We start from the raw sequence: 25743 nt of genomic DNA on the forward strand, positions 1-25743 counted from the left end.
AGACAAAAAAATTCTTTATTTGATGTGCCTGGTGTTATCCATAGAAAACCAGAAGGAATGTAAAAAGATCAGTTTTAAACAAACTTTAACTGAGATGACTGTTATTCAGTGGAAAATTGCCTCATTGCTATAGATAACTACATGGAATTTGGAGTTTTTTGAGAACACTGAAAAGTAAAGAAGAGATAACAGTCAGAAAAAATTGCTGTGCCTATTGCATAATGATTATTTCACAGTGGCAGCCCAATAAGATGTTATATTTCAATGCTGTGCAAAATGGGAGGAAGATGGGAACAAGAGGAGAACAGCAACAGCCCATTTCAATTTCTCTAGCCTGCCATGTTGATGGGAGAAGAATAAAGGAGGTCACAGTGGGTGCTGTGCATTAAAAATTAATAAAAGAACTATTGCAGTAGTATTTTATATAAGTAACACCACTCACTTTTTTCTCATTTAAGTTGCAGTTTCTGAATATTCCTCCCGACCATAAGTCTATCTAATAAAATCTATACAGTGACTGCATTATGAGAAGTGTGTCTCTTATGTCACAGGTTTGAAACATCTGTGTGGTGTAAATTACAGTGGCACCTGCGTGTTGAGCTGTAAGAGAGGACTTAGCAGCATTTCTGTGGTTTATAATTTCTGTGATAAGTGGGACCTGAGGAAAAAGATCTTTATTTATTTTAATTCTTTTTATATAAACATACGTAAGTATAATTTTTTTCCCCTGAAGTTTTATGTGTACCAGAGGAGACTCAGGATGTTATTTTAGGATGCTTTGTTACCTGTGACACAAATCTATTAACAAAAAAATATGAAAGCCACCACTGTCATTTCATAGAATCACAGAACCACAGAATTAAGCAGGTTGGAAAAGACCTTAAAAACCATCAAGTCCAGATTATTACCTAACAACTTGCAATTAACTAAACCGTGGTACTGAGTGCCTCATCCAGCCTCCTTTTAAACACCTCCAGGCATGGTGACTCCACCACCTCCCTGGGCAGCCCACTCCAATGCCAATCACTCTCACCGTGAAGAACTTCTTAACAACCAGCCTGAACCTGCCCTGGCACAGCTGGAGGTTGTTCTGTCCCTGGGTGCCTGGCAGAAGAGACCAACTCCACCTGGCCACAACAATCCTTCAGGTAGTTGTAGAGAGCAATGAGGTCTGCCCTAAGCCTCCTCTTCTCCAGGCTGCACACCCTTAGCTCCCTCAGCCTCTCCTCACAGGGCTGTGCTCCTGCCCCCTCACCAGGCTTGGTGCCCTTCTCTGGGCATGTTCAAGCACTTCAACATCTTTCTCAAACTGAGGGGCCCAGAACTGGATGCATGACTCAAGGTGTGGCCTGACCAGTGGTGAGTACAGGGGCAGAAGGACTGCCCTGCTCCTGCTGACCACACTATTCCTGATCCTGGCCAGGATGCCTTTGGCCTTCTTGGCCACCTGGGCATGCTGCTGGCTCATGTTCAGCTGCTGTCGACCAGTACCCCCAAGTCCCTCCCTGCCTGGCTGCTCTCCATCCACTCTGTCTCCAACCTGTGGAGCTGCATGGGTTTGTTGTGGCCAAAGTGCAGAACCTGGCACCTGGATTTGTTAAAAATCATGGCACTGCACTGTGTCTATCTGTCCAGCCTGTCCAGGTCCCTCTGCAGAGCGCTTCTGCCCTCTAACAGATCCATACTTGCTCCCAACTTGGTGTCATCTGCAGACTCAATCCCCTCATCCAGATCATCAATGAAGCTATTAAGCAGGACTGTGCCCAGCACTGATGCCTGGTGCACACCACCAGTGACAGGTGCCAGCTGGATGAGGCTGGATGAGACTACCACTCTCTGTGCTAGGCCATTCAGCCAGTTCTTAACCCAGCACAGAGTGCCCCTGTCCAAGCGTTATGTTTTGGAAAGGCATGTTGCTGCAGACAAATACATAAGGGTTTCTGGCCAAAAAATGGCATCATTAGGGCCCAACCCCACAGTTGGGCCCCAAAAATGATCAGGGGGTTGAAGCTATGAGGACAGGCTGAGGGAGCTGGTGGTGTTCAGCCTGGAGAAGAGAAGACTCCAGGGAGACCTTATAGCAACCTGCCTACAAGAAGGCTGCAGAGAGGCTGTTTGCAAAGTCCTGCAGGGACAGGACAAAGGCAATGGCTTCAAACTAGAGAAAAGCAGATTTAGATTGGATGTCAGGAAAAGATTCTGCACCATGAGGGTAGTGGAACACTGTAACAGGTTGCCCAGGAAGGTGTTTGGGGCCCCTTCCCTGGAGCTATTCAAAGTGGTTCTGATCTAGTTAAGGATGTCCCTGCTGAGTGCAGAGGGGGTTTGATGGATAAGCTTTGGAGGTCCCTTCCAAACCAGATTATATGTGATCCTGTGAACAAAGTGGGCAAAAGAAAGCAACAGAGCCCATGAAGTGGACAGCCTCCACAACACATTGCAGTGGTTTCTGCTCGGCCACCAGGGTATGGCACTATACAAATTACACAAAACCAGGGCAGCAATTTTAAGTCAAGAGTGTTGGCAGGCTTACAAGAAGACAAAAAATAGGAGAGCATCTCATCTTGTCAGCTGAAGGGGCAGGGTAGCCATGCTTCTGAGGTCTGTGCCCAGCCATGCCAGAGCTGAGCTGCATGGCCTGCAGCCAGACACTTGACCTTTTCGTGCTTTATTTCTTCTGTCTGTGAAATGGCAGCAACGCCACTTCCCTGCCCACAGGCTTCTTCTGAAGTGCTCTGTGGTCCTGCCATGCAAGTCATTTCATAGTGTGAAGTATTGGTTTTCTACTTTGATGTACTTCAACTTCATGTTCTATTTTGTTACCTAATTGATTGAGAAAGTTTGTTTTTTTTTAATAATACCCTTTTTTTAAGTGAAAGTCAACAGTTTTATAGAAGCAATAAATCTGGTGCATTTTCCACGTGCTTTACTAAAGCACAACTGGTTTATCGTGCTCAAAAGTGTGTGAACCTGGAGCAGATGCAGCACATAGCCAAGCTGCAGTTGTCTCTCTGGGGTTGGTTTTTTTTTTCTGGTTGCAGGGATTGTAGTTATTTCCTGGGCTAGAGAAGATGTTCACTTGGCATCACTCGCTCACAGAGGTACAGTAAGTGTGGCAAGAGCGTCTGTCCTACAGGGTGCAGTGTTCATGGTGTTGCGTGACTGCCAGTGGCTGGGAGCCAGCCCCCAGTCCTGTGGAGGTTTCCATGCACAGTTCAGGCATGCTGGTGAGGTCTGAAATGAAACTAGGCTTGGAGCTGGTGACCTTCAGTATCAGCCAAGCAGCAAGGAGCTGCTTGCAGCAGAGTATTTCTAGAGTGCTGGATTAAACTACATTGTAGATCACTCTGATCTTGCTTAATTTATTTCCCCCTGCTTTTTATGAGGAACTCTCCTTACTCCAGTAGCACTGCTTGCTAGTGCAGGGGTTACTCTGTTTGGAAGGCTGCTTTTGCTTCAGAGAGTGGAAAGCAGAAGCTACTGTGCCTGGGGTCCACTACCAGCATCAGGGACACATTCCTTCCTTGATGCTAGAGAAGGTGTGGAGGAACACGCCCTGGCATTTGGACTCTCTTTCCATTCACTACCCTAAGAGCAAATTGAGCCCTGCTCCTGGGTGGAGGGCAGCATTGTGTGAGAGGAGGAGGCCAGCAGAAAGCCAGAAAGAAGCCACTGCAGTTCAAAACAGGCACTGGCCTCTGCTCACAAGTCACTAATGACAGAACTGGAGGGAATGGCCTCAAGCTGCTCCAGGGCAGGTTCAGGCTGGACATCAGGAAACTGTTGTGATTTGGGGGTTCCTCCTCCGCAGTTCAGCAGACTAACTCAGCCATCTGGAAGCTATGGAATGAAGCTATATTTCACAGCATAGCACCAATTCACAAGCATGTATACACAAGATAAACAGCTATTTACAACTGCATACAATTGTGTACAAGTTAAAAGTAATACGGAATTACGAAACCCCTCAGAGGCAGCAGAACTGCTCACAAGGACTCTGAACTAACTCCTTTCCTGTTTTTTTCCCACTCTCTCCTTTATATCAGAAGGCTCACATGCAGGGGTGAGATTGCCAGATAAGGAGTTAGAAGAATGATTAGTTCAGGTTACACAGGTTCAGGCAGAGATAGTTAATATGGAGAGCAGCAGCAGAGACTGACTCACTTTGTTATTGTTTCTTGGTTTTATATCCCTAAGCAAAACCAATGAGTGATACAGACATCACTATTATTTTCCTTTCACAGACAATTATCTAATTTCTCTCATTAAAATATTCCAATTAGCCTCAAACCAACACAGGAAGGGTTTTTTTTCACAGAAAAGATTGGGAGGCACTGAAAGAGGCTGCCCAGGGACCTCCTGGAGGTAGAGTCACCATCCCTGGAAGTATTTAAAAGCCATCTACATGTGGTGCCTGGGGCCATGGTGCAATGGCAGACTTGGTGCAGTGAGCAGAATGGCTGGGCTGGATGATTCTGTGCATCTATGAATGTCAACATTTTGCACCTCAAAATAGATCAGCCTGGTCTGCCCTGCTGATGCATACTGAAAGCTCAGGCCCGGCTCTTGCCTGCCAGCCAGCAGGAGCTGAGGTGGGGAGGCTGCTTTATGGTGTCTGTAGCAGGTGGGGCATGATGGGTGCCAAAGGGGCTGGTGGCAGGGATGAGATCCCATTGTAAGGAAGTCCTCCTCATAAAGGCCAGCTGCTCTTGGGAAATTTGCTATGTTCATGCACTTCTCAACTCAGTGCAGGCTGCCTTCCCCTGGGAGTGCAAACTCACTTCTCAAGCCTTTACAAAGGTTTCTGTCAATGAGCAGACCATACAAACGTGTTGTTGTTGTGGCCTAGCAGCAGACTGGTCAAAAATGTGCTCCTACATGGCCATGTACTGAGGAAATGTTTTCCATAATACAGCTTCCCTCTGGCCTTCTCTTCCCTCCTTCTTTTGTCTTCCCCACCTGAAGGCAGCTCTGGATGGCCATCCGTATCTGCAGAAGGGAGAGACATTGACAAGGGCATTTCCTGTTAATTCCTTTGCATTTAATAAATGACAGATCATTTCTTATGGTTTTTCTAACATAATAAAAGTAAGAATAATGAAAAAAGATGTTTCTTAGAATCCTTGCCAGATCATGAGGTATTTTGAGAACAGATTTATGTCTCTGGTTTTTAAAAAGTTTGGGGGTTGAGCTTTTCTAATCCCTCAAAAAAGGAGAGACTTAATGAGATTACTTCAAAATCCCCATTTAGCCTTGAACTGTCACAGTCAGTGTTTTCTTCCCATCCAGTCCTTGGGCAGTGTCTTTCCTGTTTTGATCTAATCTGGTCAGCAGAAAATTGCTAAGCTATAAGAGTCATCATTGTTTGCTCCTTCCTGTTCTTCTCTATGTCGAAGAATCATAGAATGGTCCAGGTTGTAAGAGACCTCCAAGATCATTCAGTCTGACCTACCACCCAGCCCTGTCTAATCAGCTAGGCCATGGCACTAAGTGCCTCATCCAGGCTTTGCTTGAACACCTCCAGGGACAGTGACTCCACCACATCCCTGGGCAGCCCATTCCAATGGGAAATCACTCTCTCTTGTTAAGAACTTCCTCCTAACATCCAGCCTAGACCTCCCCTGGCACAACTTGATACTGTGTCCCCTTGTTCTGTTGTTGGTTGCCTGGGAGAAGAGACCAACCCCCACCTGGCTGCAACCTCCCTTCAGATAGTTGTAGACAGCAATGAGGTCAGCCCTGAGCCTTCTCTTCCCTAGGCTTCATGCCCCCAGCTCCCTCAGCCTCTCCTCATAGGGTTTGTGTTCCAGGCCTTTCACCAGCTTTGTTGGCCTTCTCTGGACATGTTCCAGCATCTCAACATCTCTCTTGAATTGAGGGGCCCAGGACTGGACACAGGACTCAAGGTGTGGCCTGACCAGTGCTGAGTTACAGGGACAGAATAACCTCCCTTGTCCTACTGGCCACACTGTTCCTGATGCAGGCCAGGATGCCATTGGCTCTCTTGGCCACCTGGACACACTGCTGGCTCATGTTTAGGCTGCTATCTACCAGCACCCTTATGTGCTTTTCTGCCTTCAGCCACTCTGTCCCCAGACTGTAGCACTGCTTGGCGTTGTTGTGGCCAAAGTGTAGAACCCTGCACTTGACCTTGTTAAATCTCATCCCATTGGCCTCTGCCCACCCATCCAGCCTGTCAAGGTCCCTCTGCAGGGCTCTCCTACCCTCCAACAGCTCCACACCTGCTCCTAGCTTGGTGTCATCTGCAAACTTACTGATGCTGGACTCAATCCCCTCATCCAGGTCATCAATAAAGATATTGAACAGGACTGGGCCCAGCACTGATCCTTGGGGCACACCATTAGTGGCAGCTGCCAACTGGATGTGGCACCATTCACCACCACTCTCTGAGCCCAGCTGTGATGGTTTGGGGGTTACCCCGCCCCCCCACACTTTGTATTTGCCCCAGCTAACTCAGACGGACCCTGGGAATATAGATGAAGCAATTTATTTACAGCTAGCAGAATTTACAAGCAGCTATTTACAATATATACAGTTATATACAATTATATACAGAAATATACAAAGGATAAACAATACAAAAGCACAACTCCCCTCCCAGAAACCTGAGTCCCCAGGAGGGGCTCTCAAACCACCCCAACACCTCCCCCCGGCCCTCTCAACCTTACCCCAGTTCTCAGGAAGAAAAGAGGTGCAGCCAAGAGGTTAGGGAGCAAGGTTAGTAGGAGCAGGGTTAATGAGATGTGACCAGGTCTAAGGCAAAAGCAAGAGTGAGAGACAAAATGGAGAATGTTTTCTTCTTCTTCCCAGAGCTCTCAGCGTGACTGTGAGAGAAGTAGACACAATTGTTTTTCATTTCAATGCCTGTTATCTAGTTCTTTTACCAAAACATTCCAGCTTGCTTCAAACTAGCACAATCCACCCCTTGTCTACTTCGCTCAGAGTATCGCTGAGAATTATCCAATCTAATCTAAGCCAATATTTACACTAAAACAATATATACAAGTTCAGTTCACACTTCAATCAGATGTAGGTGATTCAAAAGCTCAGAACAGGGACTTCCAGGTGATGTTGGGTTCGTGCTCACGTACTGTAGATTCTATCGTAGATTCTCTCAGTGTTGGGCGCCGATGTTACCTGGAACAGAAAACTCCTAACAGCTTGAATTTAAACTCTCTCAGCTAAGGTTAAATTTCTCTGTGGAATACACTGGATTTCACCATTCTCCTGCATTACCCAGTAGGTATGACCAGGACCTTCAGCAGAAACCACCCCTCGGATAGGTTTCCCTTCGCCCGAAGGAGAAAATACCCAAACAGTTTTCCCTAACAGATTCTTTTCATGTACAACAGGAACTTTATCACCATCTACTGTTTGGACCAAATCTGATTGTGCAGGTCCTGCTCTATTTACTGAACCTCTACTATTTACCAACCAGGTAGCTTGTGCTAAATGTTTGTCCCAGTTTTTCAGAGTTCCACCCCCCATGGCTTTTAGGGTGGTTTTCAGCAAACCATTGTAGCGCTCAATCTTCCCTGAAGCTGGTGCATAGTAGGGTATGTGATAGATCCATTCAATACCATGCTCTTTGGCCCAGTTTTTCACTAGATTGTTCTTGAAATGAGTACCATTGTCTGACTCAATTCTCTCTGGAGTTCCATGTCTCCACAAGATCTGTCTCTCCAAACCAACAATGGTGTTACGTGCAGTAGCATGTGGAACTGGATAGGTTTCCAACCATCCAGTGCTGGCCTCTACCATCGTTAGCACATACTGCTTGCCAGAACGAGATCGAGGTAAAGTGATGTAGTCAATCTGCCAGGCTTCACCATACTTGTACTTTGACCATCTCTCACCATACCATAAGGGCTTGATTCGCTTAGCCTGCTTAATAGCAGCACAAATGTCACAGTCATGGATGACTTGGGTGATAGCGTCCATGGACAAGTCAATTGACCTATCACGAGCCCATCGGTATGTTCCATCTCTGCCTTGATGTCCAGATGAGTCATGGGCCCACCGAGCTAAGAATAGCTCACCTCGGTGTTTCCAATCAAGGTCAATGTCAAGTTCAGAGTTGGTATCAACTTGAGAAATCTTAGCAGCTTGGTCTGCCTTCTGGTTATGTTGATGTTCCTCAGTGGCTCTGCTCTTAGGCATGTGTGCATCTACGTGCCACACCTTCACTGGAATTTTCTCCAGCCGTGCATCAATGTCCTGCCATAGATCAGCACACCAAATAGGCTTTCCTTTCCTCTGCCAACCATTCTTCTTCCAGTCCTTCAGCCAACCCCATAGAGCATTGGCTACCATCCATGAGTCGGTGTAGAGGTAAAGGATAGGCAAATTTTCACGTTCAGCCACATCAAGAGCAAGTTGAACAGCTTTTACCTCAGCGAACTGACTGGATTCTCCTTCTCCATCTTTCGTTTTGGTAACTCTCCTGGTAGGACTCCAAACTGCTGACTTCCATATTCGCTTGTTCCCAACAAGACGACAGGAACCGTCTGTGAACAAAGCATAGTTCTTTTCCTGATCAGAGAGATCACCATAGGGAGGAGCTTCCTCAGCACGAGTTATTTTCTCCTCCGGAGGTTTGGAACAGTCTGTGCCTTCCGGCCAGTTGGTGATCACCTCCACCAGACCAGGTCGGTCAAGATTACCCATTCGTGCTCGTTGGGTTATCAAAGCCATCCATTTAGACCAGGTTGCATCTGTGGCATGATGTGGTGATGAACCTTTGCCCTTGAACATCCAGTTAAGAACTGGCAGTCTAGGAGCTAAAAGCAATTGTGATTCAGTTCCAATCACTTCAGAAGCTGCTTTCACTCCCTCATAGGCTGCTAGAATCTCTTTCTCTGTTGCAGTGTAATTTGTCTCTGAACCTCTGTAACAACGTCCCCAGAAACCAAGTGGACGACCACGTGTCTCATTTGGAGCTCTCTGCCAAAGACTCCAAGTTGGACCATTGTCACTGGCAGCCGTGTACAGAATGTTTTTAATGTCTGGACCAGATCGCACAGGTCCCAAGCCCACTGCATGGACTATTTCTCGCTTAATTTGATCAAAGGCTGCTTGTTGTTCAAGTCCCCACTCGAAATTATTTCTCTTACGAGTCACATCATGCAGAGGTTTGACAATCTGACTGAAACCAGGAATGTGTAGTCTCCAAAATCCCACCACACCAAGAAAAGAAAGTGTGTCCTTCTTACTGGTGGGAACTGCCATGGTAGAGACTTTGTTGATCACATCCTGAGGAATGTAACGGCGACCATCCTGCCACCGCACTCCCAGAAACTGAATTTCTCTGGCAGGTCCTTTGACCTTGTCTCTCTTAATGGCAAAACCTGCTTGTAACAGAATGTCAATGATTTTGTTACCTTTCTCGAAGACTTCCTCAGCAGTTTGGCCCCACACAATGATGTCGTCGATGTACTGGATGTGCTCTGGAGCTTTACCTTTCTCCAATGCATTGTGGATGACTGAGTGACAGATGGTTGAGCTGTGTTTCCACCCCTGAGGCAAACGGTTGAACTGGTACTGGATTCCTCTCCAGGTGAATGCAAACTGAGGCCTGCACTCCTTTGCTATGGGAATAGAGAAGAAAGCATTAGCAATGTCTATGGTTGCATACCATTTAGCCTCCTTCGATTCCAGCTCGTACTGGAGTTCCAGCATGTCCGGCACAGCTGCGCTCATGGGTGGCGTCACCTCGTTGAGGGCACGAAAGTCAACTGTCAGTCTCCAGTCGCCCGTAGGTTTACGCACAGGCCAGATGGGACTGTTGAAAGGTGAATGAGCTTTCTCGATGACAGCCTGACTCTCCAGTTGACGAATCAGCTGATGAATGGGCAACAAAGAGTCACGGTTAGTTCTGTACTGCCTATGATGAACAGTTTGAGTTGCAATTGGCACTTCCAGGTCCTCTATGTCATGATGTCCCACAACTGCAGATTCATCAGAAAGTTCAGGTCTAACAGACAATTTCAATTTATCATCCTCAATCTCTACAGATGCTATTCCAAAAGCCCATTTATGACCCTTAGGATCTTTGAAACAACCTTGTCTCAAAAAGTCAATTCCCAAAATGCAAGGCGCATCAGGACCAGTTACAATAGTATGTGTCTTCCACTCTTTACCAGTTAAACTGATCTCAGCCTGTATCTTAGTTAACTCTTGAGATCCACCAGTGATTCCAAAGATAGAAATGGACTCTGTCCCTTTACAATTTGATGGCAATAAAGTACACTGAGCACCTGTGTCAACTAAAGCCCTGTATTTCCGAACTCTTGAACTGCCAGGCCACCTAATGAATACATTCCAATAGATTCGGTTCTCTCCACTATCCCTTTCCTCCTCCTGGCTGGAGGCAGGGCACCCCTAATGCTGAACATGGCATGTAGGGTGTACACAGTGATTGGTGTTGTTGTGAGAGGAACTGCAACTGTTGGAACAATTGCAGTTGCTCTCAGGAGCTGAAGAAGTGACAGCTACTTTCCTGGCATTGCTGCCTCTGTTTCTGCCACTCTGCAGATCCCTGACTCTCTTTGAAAGAGCTGAAGTAGGTTTACCATCCCATTTGTTCATGTTCTCCCCGTATGTGTCACGCAGAAGTATCCACAGTGACGCACGTGATTGCTGCTGTCTGGGTGGAATTTGTCTCCTCCTGGGCTGGAATTGCCTTGCAGGAGGTGGGCGTCTGTTCCTGACTGCAGAAACATTCACCCATTCAGATGATGCAGGAACGGTATCTTTTACCAGATTGGTAATGTTTTTGAGATCCTCCTTCAGTTCTTTCATGCTCTCCTTGATGCCATCTCTTATCTCTGTACCTAGAGTTTTTATGGCAGAGACTAGGCCAGAGTGTGACAAGCTGTCCTCAATCTGCCTGAGCTGGTCAGTGAATTCACCAACAGTGAAAGATCTTCCATTATCACTCCTTGCTAGGAATTTGCTGGCCAAGATGTTAGCATAGGATGAAGGAGCAAGCTTAATCAGCTTCTTCATGAGACCTGTTCCCAAAGGAATATCATCAGGCTCATGAGTGCCATGATCTCCATAAAACACTTCCTTCACAGCAAACTCCTTCAGAAGCTTAATTCCCTGCTCAACAGTGTTCCACTTCTTGGCAGCCCATGGCAAATCATCTCGGGAAGGATATCTCATAGCCACAGCCAACAGAAGGCGTGTCCACAAGCTAACCCTACCAAGAGGACTTGCCAGGTGTTTGTCCACTCCACTCTCCTTAGTGAGTGGTCCCAGCTGCTTGGCAGACTTGTCTCCTACCTGCAGGGCATTAGCACCAATGCCACGGCATCTCACTAGCCAGCTTAAGATTGGCTCACCTGATTCCCTTGTGTATTCCTTCCTAACTTCCCTGACCTCTCTGAGTGGATCCTTGGAGCCTTGGATGTCATCTTCCTCCTCCTCTTCCTGTTGTTCTGGTGGTGCTGGGCCTAACACAATCTTCCTCATAGCATTCCTAAACTCATTGGAACCATCCTCTCTCCTGGCAGCTAACCTCACAGCACTCCTCTCACTTGAGTATTGTTGTCTGAGCACATCTACAAGGTCTCGCAGACTAACTATCTCATCCTCCTCCTCTTGCTGCTGATCACCAGAGGTCCCATCTCTTACATCCTCCTGTGAACCACTCTTTGTCTTAGCTTTTGCCTTAGCAGGTGCCAGAAGGGCCTGAGCAGCAACAGACTTGGATGTGTCTGCTGGAGGATTTGAATCTTTAGGAGTCTGACCTGGAGGGTTTGAATCCTTAGGGGTCTGACTTGGAGCATTTGTATCCTTAGGGGTGTGACTTGGAGCTTGTGAGTTCAGATCTGCCTTGCTTTTAACAGGAGGATTTTGGTTCTGGTCTGCTGGCTGGGGGTTTGAATTGGCTGAGCTGGTGTCAGTAGGATTTGGACTGACTGGGCTAGTGTTACCAGTATTAGTAGTATTATTAGCATTAGTGGGATTGTTTGCCTGTCCTCCTGGGATGCCTGCCAACCCTGAGGTGTTATCATTTTTGCTAGGAACATTCTGATTTTGGGTACCTGCCTGTGCTCCTGAGGCTCCTGCAAAACTCTGCGGCTTGTTTTGGTTATCCTTATCATTGTTTACGTTAGTAGCGGGAACATTGGCTGTGCTCCCAGCACTTGGAGAAGGAGGGGCAGAGGCTGGCAAGGGGGAAGCCGACGACTGTGTTCCCTTGTTTTGCTGTGAAAGAGACTGCTTCTGAGACACAGAATTTTTCCTAGCTCTTACAGAAGCTGGTTTTGAATTTTTCACCAATAATGCCAAAATTAATATGAATATCAAAATCATGAGGCAAATATTAAAAACTGTGAGAAGAAAAACAGTTTTACACGAGCATGTGCCTATACAAACAGTTGGAATTCCTGTCTTAGGCTGAATAACTCTCATTAGAGCCATATTTAAAGCAGAATTTCCATTGATTGTCACATTATTGACCAGAGCTCCTGTAATGTCCTTGGTAATATTCTCAGAGATATTAAAACCAGCATAACCAAGAATAAAATCACCCCAGCTCCAGAACATATCTGAAACCTTAGCTTTAGCCTTATTATAAGCCAGATCAATGAAATAAGCAACAATTTGACCTTTTAACCAACTAAATGCCAAGAAAACAAAACCAGACCAGAGCAATGCACCAACCAAATACAATAGCTGCTTGATTAGCTTCATCTTAATTCCCAGAGCTAATATCCAATCACTCATAAATATCTAGCCCCACGTTGGGAAAGCCAATAAAAAATGTGATGGTTTGGGGGTTACCCCGCCCCCCCACACTTTGTATTTGCCCCAGCTAACTCAGACGGACCCTGGGAATATAGATGAAGCAATTTATTTACAGCTAGCAGAATTTACAAGCAGCTATTTACAATATATACAGTTATATACAATTATATACAGAAATATACAAAGGATAAACAATACAAAAGCACAACTCCCCTCCCAGAAACCTGAGTCCCCAGGAGGGGCTCTCAAACCACCCCAACACCTCCCCCCGGCCCTCTCAACCTTACCCCAGTTCTCAGGAAGAAAAGAGGTGCAGCCAAGAGGTTAGGGAGCAAGGTTAGTAGGAGCAGGGTTAATGAGATGTGACCAGGTCTAAGGCAAAAGCAAGAGTGAGAGACAAAATGGAGAATGTTTTCTTCTTCTTCCCAGAGCTCTCAGCGTGACTGTGAGAGAAGTAGACACAATTGTTTTTCATTTCAATGCCTGTTATCTAGTTCTTTTACCAAAACATTCCAGCTTGCTTCAAACTAGCACACCAGCCCTTCAATCACTTCTTGATCCAGCACAGAGTGAGTCTATCCAAGCCACGAGCTGCCAGCTTTGCTAGGAGCTTCTTGTGGCAGATGGTGTCAAAGGCTTTGCTTTGAGAAAGCAAAGACTAGGCAAAGGTAGACTACATCCACAGCCTTCCCCACATTCACCAGGCAGGTAACCTGATCATAAAAGGAGATCAGGTTGGTGAGGCAGGACCTGCCCTTCCTAAACCCCTGCTGGCTGGGCCTGATCCCTTGACCATCCTGTAGGCGCTTTGTGGTGGCACTCAAGGTGACCTGTTCTATGACCTTGCCTGGCACTGAGGTCAGACTGACAGGTCTGGAATTTCCCAGTTCCTCCCTTCAGCCCTTCTTGTGGATGAGCATCACATTGACAGCTTCCAGTCTTTGGGGACCTCTCCAGTAAGCCAGTGAGTCTCTGCATCGAGTAGTTTTGGCAGGGAAGGATCCCAGTATCCCAGGTGGATGTTGGACCAGTAGTCTGTAGAATTGGTCTCTCTCTTTTCTCTGTTTCCCTGCAAGAGTTGAATTATTAATACAAAGTGGAACAGCTCTCACAGGATATACACTCAGACTATCACAGCCTGCTGGCCTGAACACCAGCTTGGCTTGAGCAAGACAGATTTAAATCCCAGATGTGAGCCTGGGTCCCAGCTAGGTTCCCCAGGATTCCAAGTTTAAAACAATTATTGAGACCTGTAAAGGTTTTCTTCACCTTCTACATCTGTCCTGGTGCCAAAAAAAATACTTGCAAGAAAAACTTCACTTCGATTTTGACAAATTATTGCTTTCTAAGGAAAATTAAATTCAAACTGGCACCAAGGAGCCTCACCTAAGCCTAAAGGCTGCGTCAGTCCTATGGATTACTATGTGCTTGAGATGACATTGTGCTTAGAGGATCCAAGTATTCATCTTTTATAAGTTTCCCGGAACTATTCTTTACTCAAAAAGTAGAAATGTTCTAATGAAGCCTCCAAGATACAGTTAAGGAAATAAGTTGAGCACTAAAATGTATAATATAGAGTTTCCCAACTTTTGTGACTAACATATGTGTTTGCAAGATTTACTGTCCGACAGTCAACTGAACGTGAGCCAGCAGTGTGCCCAGGTGGCCAAGAAGGCCAGTGGCAGCTGGCCTGTATCAGGACAAGGGAGGTTATTCTACTTCTGCACTCATCACTGGTCAGGCCACACCTTGAGTCCTGTGTCCAGTTCTGGTTCCCTCAGTTCGAGAAAGATGTTGAGGTGCTTGAACGTGTCTGGAGAAGGGCATCAAGGCTGGTGAGGGGGCAGGATCACAGCCCTGTGAGGAGAGGCTGAGGGAGCTGGGGGTGTGCAGCCTGGAGAAGAGGTGGCTCAGGGCAGCCCTCATTGCTCTCTACAGCCACCTGAAGGATTGTTGTGGCCAGATGGGGTTGGTCTCTTCTCTCAGGTACCCAGTGACAGAATAAGAGAACACAGCCTCATGCTATGCCGGGACAGGTTCATGCTGGATGTTAGGAGGAAGAGTGATTGGCATTGGAATGGGCTGCCCAGGGAGGTGGTGGAGTCAACATCAATGGAGGTGTTTAAAAGGAGACTGGATGAGACTCTTAGTTAATTGGAAGGTGTTAGGTGATAGGTTGGACTCGATGATCCCAGTGATCTTTTCCAAACTGGTTAGTTCTGTGATTCTGTGTATTTCAGCTTTTGGAGTATAGAAGACATGAGATTTTTACCCCAGGTTCTTCCCCTACGTGTGCAGTGCAGAGTATTTCTTTCTTAACAAGAAGCTGCTGCAAGTTTTAAATCCTCAGGAAGAACAATGACCTCTGGCTCTGACAGAGATGTTTTACTCTGTATAAGTATAAATTATTTTGAGAAGCGTATTTTATAGATAAGGTGCCAGCTTGCCCAGAGAAATGCTAATCCACTGTCAGCAGCTACATGCTTCCCTGAGATCTCTTTCCCTTAAATATATTTTCTAATTGTTTTTTAAAAAATAAAGGGGGGTTGTCAGCTTCCATTGTGTGTTTCCATGTTCCAGATGTGTTTTATACAACAGAGGACAATAGGGTAATTATTGCAGGCAAAATAGAGCAGAGCTTATGTTTGAATTTCCATGGTTCTTTGTCATCTGTTTGGGTTTTTTGGGTTGTTTTGTTAGTTTTTTTTTTCAGTTGGGTTTTTGTTTGTTTGTTTGTTTTGTTTGTTTTGAGTTTGGTTTTTATTTTTTTGTCTGGAAGCCAGATCCTTAGGGTATAAATTTATAAAACTGTACACTGGACTTAGCAAGAAACTGAGGTTGAAAGCAAATCTCTCTCTGATGCACTGTCTCTGTATCCTTTGATTGCTTTGTTGCAAAAGCATTGCAGTATTTCACAGGAGCAGTTCAAACCCCTCCTGTCTATGTGCTGCTATGGCTTTGTCACAGTCTTACCTTCTGTAGTATTTTGGCATGATTTGCAGCAATGTGTTTCACAGCATGTTCAGGCTTGCTGGAACAAAAAGGGTTCAGAACGTGGGGAGCTGTAACTACATAGCTGACCACAAGCAATGTTAGAAGGGCTATACCTAGATAAGCAGCTTCAGTCACAGTCACAGAACTGTCAGGGTTGGAAGGGACCTCAAAGATCATTCAGTTCCAACCCCCCTGCTGCGGGCAGGGACATCTCACACTAGATCAGGTTGCCCAGAGCCACATCCAGCCTGGCCTGGGCTGCATCAAGAGAAGCATGGTCAACAGGGCAAGGGAGGGGATTCTCTCCCTTTGCTCTCATCAGACCCAACCTGGAGTACTGTGTGCAGCTCTGGAGCCCCCGATATGGAAGGAAGGTAGGAAGGAAGAAGGACATGGAACTGTTCGAGCGAGTCCAGAGAAGGCCACAAAGATGTTCAGTGGGCTGCAGCAGCTCTGCTATGAGGACAGGATCAGCGAGTTGGGGCTCTGCAGCCTGGAGAGGAGAAGGCTTTGAGGAGACCTTGGAGTGGCCTTCCAGTATCCGAAGGTGGCTACGGGAAGGCAGGAAAGGACTACTTACAAGGTCTTGTAATGACAGGATGAGGAGTAATGGGTTTAAACTGACAGAGCGGAGAGTGAAACTGGATGTTAGGAAGAAGTTCTTTGGAGTGAGGGTGGTGAGACACTGGCACAGGTTGCCCAGAGAGGTTGTGGCTACCCCTCCCTGGAGGCATTCAGGGACAGGTTGGATGAGGCGTTGAGTGACCTGTTCGAGTGGGAGGTGTCCCTGCCTATGGCAGAGGGTTGGAACTGAATGAGCTTTGAGAATCCTTCCAACTGTAAACCATTCCATGATTCTATAATTCTATGAGGCTGCCACCACCTCCCTGGGTAACCTGTGCCAGTGTCTCACCACGCTCATGCTGAAGAACTTCTTTCTAAGGTCTAATCTAAACCTGCTGTCCTCTATCTTGGATCTATTCCCCCTAGTCCTGTCATTGCCTGACACCCTAAAATGCCCCTCCCCAGCTTTCTTGTAGCCCCCTTCAGATACTGGAAGGCCACAAGAAGGTCTCCTGAGATTCTTCTCCTCTCCAGACTGAACAACCCCAACTCTCTCAGCCTGTCCCCACAGCAGAGCAGCTCCAACCCTCTGATCATCCTCCTGGCTCTTCCATGGACACATTCCAGCACAAATATGTTCAAGTTTGCAAAAACAAGAGAAATTAAGGAAGTTGAGTACTGTAACTGCATAGCTGACCACAACAGATTCAGTCATTAAATGTGGTGATGTGCAATTGTTGGAAACCCACATTTTAGTGAATTTAGAAGTAAACTGTCTTGTTTAAAAAAAAAAAAACAACAAAACAACTCTGTCAGACAGCAGATGTGACCTTTAAGGGAATGCTTTGCAGGTGTGATTTCACTAAATTAGAATGTATGCATTATCTGAATAATTGATATGATTAATAGGGCATACCTTATGATCTGAAATATCTGAATTATATGGAAAGAGGAAGGCTTAAACTTACAGTAATAAGGGCTACCTTTTCATTTGGTGACACATCATCAAAAGGCAAGGGAAAAGAAAAAATTAGAGCCTTCCCCTTCCTAATCAGAGTTCTCTGGGGGACTGTTGCAGTGTGGGTTTTGGTTAGTAGGCATGCCTGAGAAGCTGCCCATCACTGAATCACTGAATCACAGAATCACAGAATTAACCAGGTTGGAAAAGACCTCTAAGATCATTGAGTCCAACCTATCACCTAACCCTCCTAATTAACTAATTATTTTTTAAAATCTTTCAAATGAATACAACTAAAATATAGTAGGCGACAAAAGGATCTGTATTTTAATGTGCTTTTAAAACCATAGAATCACAGAATCAAAGAGTTATCCAGGTTGGAAAAAGACCTCTAAGATCATCGAGTCCAACCTAACCCTTCTAATTAACTAAACCCTGGCACTAAGTGCCTCATCCAGTCTCCTTTTAGATACTTCCAGTGTTGGTGACTCCACCACCTTCCCGGGCAGCCCATTCCAATGCCAGCCACCCTTGCTGTGAAGAATTTCTTCCAAACATCCAGCCTGAACCTGCCCTGGCCAGCTTGAGGCTGTGTCCTCTCGTTCTGTCACTGGGTGCCTGGCAAAAGAGACCAACTCCACCTGGCCACAATCTCCTTTCAGGTAGTTGTAACTGGAAGTAAACTAAAACATATGCACACATAGGCCCTTCTGTTTTGTATAATATTTACCCACTTAAAGACCCTTTTACATTAAGGTATATTTCCAAACCACTGTAGGTCAGATTAAACCCTCAAATATCTCCACCAGTGCAATTTTAATTTTGCTGCATGATTTCCATTAACTGTAGCTGGGCCATTAAAAGTTCTGATTTGCATGCACTGTGTCAGGATTCACAGAGAGTCCTTGCAGCAGGATGATTTCTCTTAGAGTTCTGCCATCACTGGTCTGTGCAGGAGAGATCAGAGCTCTAATAATAGATTTTTGACAGGGAGCTCGCCTGCTACCTGCCCTACACAAATCCTCACTGTTCATGTTTGCTTCATGGCAACAAAGCAGACAGAAGGAAAATGCCAAGTGCTGAGTTTGAGGTATAGCCCTGCCATAGCTTGACATTTCAGCAGAATAGCAGTTTATGAGATGCATAATTTTTCATCTGGGACTCAGCTGCCATTTTCATAGAAGCTTGCAGCTGATCGACTGACTGGAAGTAGGGCAAAGGTTTACAGTGTCGACCAAGGTCTGCATCCTTCCCATAGCTGTTTAAAAATAAGTATTATTCTCCAGATGAGGCCAGAGGACTAAACACATTTTTTTTCCCTACTTTTAATTTTTTTTTCTTTTACCCATCTTTTTTTTCCCACAAAGAAAATGTTTCCCACTTTTACATAGTTGATTAAAAATGTCTGTGATTTATTTCATTCACCGAAAGATGAAAGAGAGCCCTGCAAAAAGAATGGACCACGACTCTTTATGCACAGCATCTGAACAAAGCCATGTTTTCTCCTCCTCCTCTTACTTTGAATAAAGCTCATTTCAAGCTCAAGATGAATGAAAAGTCTCTCCTCTTGGAGTGTAATTGGTTGGTGCTTTGGTATTGTTGCACTTTGAATTTAAATGCTCACGTTCATGCACAGGCACTTGGGAAGCAACTGCGGTGGAGATGCATGCAAGCGAGTGGTTAATTTAGAATTACACATCTCTGTGAGCCCCACTAACAGTTCACCGTGTCACAGCCTCATCTAGAGCAATGGTACAATACCTTGGATTAATTAAAGGAACCTCGCTGAGAACTGAATTCTCAGTATGTCAAGATTTCAGTTTTATGTTAAATATTTTCTAAAGGCCAGACCCTTAAATCTCAGGGGCCGTACCAAGCAGTGAGCTGTGAATTTAACCATAGGCTAACTGCTAATGATAAGGAAAAGAGTCCAAGTTGAGGCAGCTGTAATACAGTCATTGGATTAGGCTATCAATCACTCAGTTCCCCAAGGAACAGGCAAAGACGACAAAACAGTGAAAAGGGAAATTAGGAGGGGAGGGCATGACTAGAATGAGATCCTTCAACAAATGTATCTGTTAGTTGGCTGAGTCCCCCAAGCATCAGACAGAAGTGTCCAGCCTTGCTCCCAGAGTAAAAGAAAAGTATTTGCCCAAAACTCATGGCAAGCCATCAGATCATCATTAACTGCACAGAGTTGTAGATGTGCAGTTGGCTATATTCTCCTTTTTTAGGACCCCGTAAATAGCTTAATGTCTAAACTACTGTGACTGAACACTGGCTTCACTGTTTGCATCAAAGCTCAACCAGAATACATCCACTTGAAATTATTGGGTTATAAGAGCTTAGGCATTTTCAATAGAGGAGGCAAAGGAAAGGTCTGACAAAGAAAATGGGGTCCCAGGTCATGTGAACACATTAGGGTGATGAGCTCTGTGCTGGCCACTGTGCATGGCACACCTTATTGTTTCTGCTGACTGCTTGTTCTGTGCCTGAATCCAGGGTTTGTGGTGCAGGTGGCACTGGAGAGCGATCAGTGAGGCAACTGCCCTCTGTGGAAATTATAAACTGTATCTGGCACTCACAGACCAGAGGTTCCAGTCATAATCCCCCCCTCAAAAACAAAACCCAAAACAACCAACAGAATCTGGCAGACTTTGCAAAAATTTTGATGAGCAATTGTATTAGCAGAGGTCAAAACCCCACGGTACTGACCTTCTGTGTTTCAAGCATGTTCAGTTTTTTCCAGATCTTAATTTGCACATTAGAATCATAAAATCACAGAATCATAGAGTTGTCAAGGCTGGAAGGGACCTCAAGAATCATCCAGTTGCACCCCCCTCCACCATGGGCAGGGAGACCTCACACTACATCAGGCTGCCTACAGTCACATCCAGCCTGGCCTTAAACACTTCCAAGGTGTCTCCACCATCTTCCTGGGCAACCTATGCCAGTGTCTCACCACCCTCACAATGAAGAATTTCTTCCTAAGGTCTAATCTCAATCTGCCCTCCTCTAGCTTGGGTCTATTCCCCCCAGTCCTATCACTACCTGACACCCTAAAAAGTCCCTCCCCAGCTTTCTTGTATCCAACTTCAGATACTGGAAGGCCACAGTAAGGCCTCCTGGGAGCCTTCTCCTCTCCAGACTGAACAACCCTCAACTCAGCCTGTCCCCATAGCAGAGCATCTCCACCCTTCTGATCATCCTCGTGGCCCTTCTCTGGACACCTTCCAGCACCTCCAGATCTTTCCTGTCACAAGGGCTCCAGAACAGGACACAGTGATGCAGATGGGGTCTCAGCAGAGCAGAGTAGAGGGACAGAATCCCCTCCTTCACTCTGCTGCCCACACTTCTTTTTATGCAGCCCAAGAGATGCAGCCAGAGCCCATCTTTATTCAGTGGAGGACAACATTCTCATCTTATCTGAAAAGTAAACATGTCTTTTATATTTATAACAAACAAATAAATAGATGAATTACATTTAACATTAAAATATGAGCTAACAAATTGAAAAATTACTTTTGTTTAACATTTGACAGCATGGAGCTTCCTCCTGTTCTTCCTTCTCTCTATGGGACAGCTGTGCCTGTAGGCCAGGTCAGCTGACTACTGTCTTCTGCAGGTCTGGGGCCAGTAGCACTGCTGGCAGTGCACTCCAGTTCTGTATTGCAGGCTGTTTCCTCCATCTGGGTCAGTAGATTGGGTAGCCTCAATGACTTAGATATCTCTGTGAGGACGTTTGAACTCATACCAGTCTTTCTAACTACCAAACACTGGATTGATGTGGTTTAGAAATAGGTCATGGAGCAGCCTGAAAGGAAGATTTCACAGTGACATGAAACTGTGCTTTCTGAGATTAATCCAGTTTCAGGACATTTAGACAAGCAAATATGGGAGTTTAGGGAAAAAAAAAAAACCACAACAAAGAATAATTCTTGAAACAACCTTAAACCCAGGGCATTACTTTACATCCAGCAGCATCAAAAGGATGTATTTACACAATAATTGCTGCTTTTCTGCTTCCATGTAGGAGTAGCCTTTGAAAGTTTTGCCACTGGTTAGCTGTGATTTGTGGTCAATCCACCACGACGAATACAACTAAATCCTGATAGCATTCTGTATTTTGTAGTACTCTACTTGAACAATGCATAAATCCTAATGCCAGCTTCACACATAAAACACAGAACAGGAAACAGAGCAGATTTATTCAGCTGGGTAGATTCTGGGTTTGCATTTCACTGGGCACCACATCATCCCTGATGAGTTATTGCCAGAAGCATTTCTAAATTTATTTCACAAACATCAGAATATTTTTTTAAATCTTTCAAACGAATACAACTAAAATATAGTAGGCAACAAAAGGATCTGCATTTTAATGTGCTTTTAAAACCATAGAATCACAGAATCAAAGAGTTATCCAGGTTGGAAAAGACCTCTAAGATCATCAAGTCCAACCTATCACCTAACCCTTCTAATTAACTAAACCCTGGCACTAAGTGCCTCATCCAGTCTCCTTTTAAACATCTCCAGTGTTGGTGACTCCACCACCTTCCCGGGCAGCCCATTCCAATGCCAGCCACCCTTGCTGTGAAGAATTTCTTCCAAACATCCAGCCTGAACCTGCCCTGGCCAGCTTGAGGCTGTGTCCTCTCGTTCAGTCACTGGGTGCCTGGCAAAAGAGACCAACTCCACCTGGCCACAATCTCCTTTCAGGTGACTGTAGAGAGCAACGAGGGCTGTCCTGAGCCTCCTCTTCTCCAGGCTGCACACCCCAGGCTCCCTCAGCCTCTCCTCACAGGGCTGTGCTCCAACCCCTCACCAGCTTTGGTGCACATTCTACCACATCAACATCTTTCTTAAAGTGAGGGGCCCAGAACTGGACACAGGACTCAAAGTGTGTCCTAACCAGTGCAAAAGGACTGACCTGGTTCTGCTGGCCACACTGTTCTTGATACAGGCCAGGATGCCACTGGCCTTCTTGGCCACCCGGTGGCTGCTGCCTCATGATCAGCTGTCAACCAGTACCCCCAGGTCCCTCTCTGGCTGGCTGTGATCCAGCCACTCTGTCCTCAGCCTGTAGCACTGCATGGGGTTGTTAAATGGCTCAGCTTGGGAGGGACCTCAGAGATCATCTACTCCAACCTCCCTGCTATGGGAAGATACACGTCTCAACTGGACTCAGCTGCTCAAGGTCTCATCCTTCATGGCCTTGAATACCCCCAGGGAAGAGGCATCCACAACCTCCCTGGGCAGCCTATTCCAGCCTCTCACCACCCTTGTACTGAAGAACTTCTTCTTCAGATCGAGTCTCCCTCAGCTTCAAACCATCCCCCCTTGGCCTGTCTCTAGACACCCTCATGAAAAGTCCCTCTGCAACCTTCCTATAGGATGCTTTCAAGTGTTGTAAGGCAGCTCTGAGGTCCCCATGCAAACACACCATTGTATGGAGTGAGCTGTAGGTGTCCTGTTCACACACAGGACAGAAAGCTCTATCTTACAGATCATTTTAGGAAGTCTGCTGTTATTTAGTTTTCCAACTGATGATTCATTTGCAGCTCCCTATGTTGCCAGGCAGCTGCAAATGTCTTCCCTGGGAAGATGCACAGTGTAACCATCTTTACTGAATTCTGTTTAAGTCCCCAAGGGCATTCAGAGTCAGGGACTGAGACACCATCTTTTGGGTTAATTAAGCTCCAAGTGAAAACTGTTGAGTGCACTGTCCCACTGTTTCAGAAGGAGAAATGTGTTGTGTGGCCATGACAGACACAGAGGTGTTTTTAGCAACGTGAGACCTGTCTATGAAATGTTTGCTATTATGCCTGACTCAACAGTGGGGTAGGGCTGATGCTGTGAAGAACTGTGTTACAGGTAGCTCAAAATGAGGAGGAAACTCTGAGGTTTCTTTGCAAGCAAGCATGCCATTGAAGACCTGGTTAACTGCATGCTTGAACAATCCGATAGCATTCTATGATGCTGTAACTGAATAGGTAGTTGCAGGGAGAGCAGTGGATGTAGTCGACCTTGACCTTTGCAAGGCTTTTGACACTCTTATAGCATCTTCGAGAGCAAGCTCAGGAGGTGTGGTATAGAAGAGAAGGCAGTGAGATGGGTTAGGAATTGGTTACACAATAGAGTGCAAAGAGTGGTGATTAATGATGCCAAGTCCAGCTGGAGACCTGGAACTAGTGGAGTCCCCCAGGGATCAGTGCTGTTCAACATCTTCATCAATGACATGGATGAGAGCATAGACAGACAGACAGAGTCCTGTCAGCAAGTTTGCTGATGATACGAAGCTGAGAGGCTTGGCTGATACAGCTGAAGGCTGTGTGATCATTCAGTGAGACTTGGACAGACAGAGCTGGGCAGAGATGAACCAGATGAGGTTCAGCAAGGATGAATGCAGAGTCCTGAACTGGGAAGGAAGGATAAGAGGATGTTAGGAGCTGGAAGGATCAGAGAATCCAGTGCAGGTTGCACAAGAACACATCCAGACAGGGCTGGAAAGGCTCCAGAGAAGGAGACTCCACAACATCTCTGGGCAGCCTGTGCCAGTGCTCTGGAACCCTTACAGGCAGCAAGTTCTTCCTCATGTTGAGCTGAAACTTCCTGTGCTGCAGTTTCCATCCCTTGTCCTATGCCAAGGCACAAGTGAGCAGAGGCTGTCCCTGTCCCTTCCTTCCTGACCCCCAGCCCTCAGCTATTTACAGAAATTGCTCAGATGCCCTCTCAGCCTTCTCCTCTCCAGACTAAGCAGGCCCAGGGCTCTCAGCCTCTCCTCATCAGGCAGTGCTGCAGTCCCTTCAGCATCTTTGTAGCCTTCCCTTGGACTCTGTCCAGCAGAGCCCCATCCCTCTTGAACTGAGGAGCCCACAACTATATGCAATATTCCAGGTGGGGCCTCACCAGGGCAGAGAAAAGGTGGGGGAGAACCTCCCTCCATCTGTTGGATGCACTCTGCTTAATGCTGCCCAGGACCCCACTGGCCTTCTTGCCCACTAGGGCACATTGCTGTCGATGCAGAGCTTGTTATTCACCAGGGTAGATTTCCAGCAGATCACCTCCTAACCTGTACTGGTGGAGTTTATTGTTCCTTCTCAAGTGCAGGACTCTGCACTGATCCCTGTTGAACCCCCTCTCTGCCCAGCTCTCTTCAATCTATCTGTGTCTCACCGAATGGCTGCACAGTCTCCAGGTGTCTGAGCCAAGCCACATCAATAATGTGGGGTGGTAAAGCCTTCAAAAAGAAAATTGTTGCTTATGATCTCTTTCCCAAACATTGCTTTCTTCCAGGGCAGTGTCAAATATTCTTTGCTATTTCTTTCTGTTTCTCATAATTAAGAGAAGGCAGGCAGTAGTGGTGTTCTCTTCTGCCTATTGCTATCTGCCCACACAGTCTTTTTGAGCTGCTGCTACTGCCAGGACACCTATGAGTCTGAGAGTCCTTGCCAAAGAATGCAGGGACTTGCTAAGTTACAGCTCTTGCTGTTGGGGATCTCATGGGCAGCTGTGAGTGGTCACAGAATCATTTTAGAGGTTGGAAGGGACCTCAAAGCTCACATCTAGTTCCAACTGCCCACCATAGGCAGGGACATCTCCCACTAGAACAGGTTGCTCAAGGACTCATCCAACCTGGCCTTCAACACCTCCAGGGAGGAAGCAGCCACAACCTCCCTGGCCAACCTGTGCCACTGTTTCGCCATCCTCACTGGAAAGAACTTCTTCCTAACCTCCAGTTTAAATCTCCCTTCTGCCAGTTTAAACCCATTACTCCTCATCCTGTCATTACAAGACCTTGTCAATAGCCCCTCCTCAGCCCTCCTGTAGCCCCCATCAGATACTGGAAGGCCACTCCAAGGTCTCCTCGAAGCCTTCTCTTCTCCACACTGCAAAGCCCCAACTCATAGACTGTCCTTATAGCAGAGCTGCTGCAGCTATCTGAGCATCCTCACGGCCTCCCCAAACTTCCTCCAGCAGTTCCATGTCCTTCTTGTGTTGAGTCCAAACCTCCTGCACCTAAGGGTTATCCTGCTGGATTTCAGACTCTTGGCAGGGAGGCCATTAAGCTTCTCCATGTCAGTGCAAGGAGACAGGCACTCTCAGAGGGTCAGGTCCTTGTTCACTCCAGTGACTGCATCAGAAAGTGGTGAGTAGTATGTTTGTAATTTGCGTGGCACTGCAACATGACTCAGACACTCTGTGCTTAAGTTTTGTGGTGCAATTCTTGTGGTTAGGCAATGTAAATGATTCTGTGTTTTCTGATGCAGGTTGGACTTCTTTTTGCTTTTGTTTTTGGTTTGTTAGGGTTGTTTTTTTTTTGGAACACATATGACAGAATCACAGGATTTTATTAGGAGTTGGAAGGGATCTCCAAAGATCATCAAGTCCAACCCCGCTGCCAAAGCAGGATCACCTAGAGTAGGTCACATGTATCTTATTTTAGCCCAGTC

General features: G+C 46.2%; 1 protein-coding gene across 3 annotated transcripts in view; it reads left to right on the forward strand.

Annotated features, from left to right (window-relative positions):
• DPYD (dihydropyrimidine dehydrogenase) overlaps positions 1-25743 on the forward strand; it is a 647138-nt gene that overhangs the window by 474905 nt on the left and 146490 nt on the right. Inside the window, exon 19 of one of the 3 annotated variants that reach the window (XM_064147331.1) lies at positions 237-470. The exons of the other annotated variants lie outside the window; for them this stretch is intronic. Coding sequence (XP_064003401.1) covers positions 237-250 — 14 coding nt within the window. The 3' untranslated portion in view covers positions 251-470. Of the gene's footprint in view, positions 1-236; positions 471-25743 lie in introns of those variants that run through there. 3 annotated transcript variants of the gene reach the window in all.

Source organism: Pogoniulus pusillus, chromosome 8, assembly GCF_015220805.1.
Source record: "Pogoniulus pusillus isolate bPogPus1 chromosome 8, bPogPus1.pri, whole genome shotgun sequence".
Classification (NCBI taxonomy): Eukaryota; Metazoa; Chordata; class Aves; order Piciformes; family Lybiidae; genus Pogoniulus; species Pogoniulus pusillus.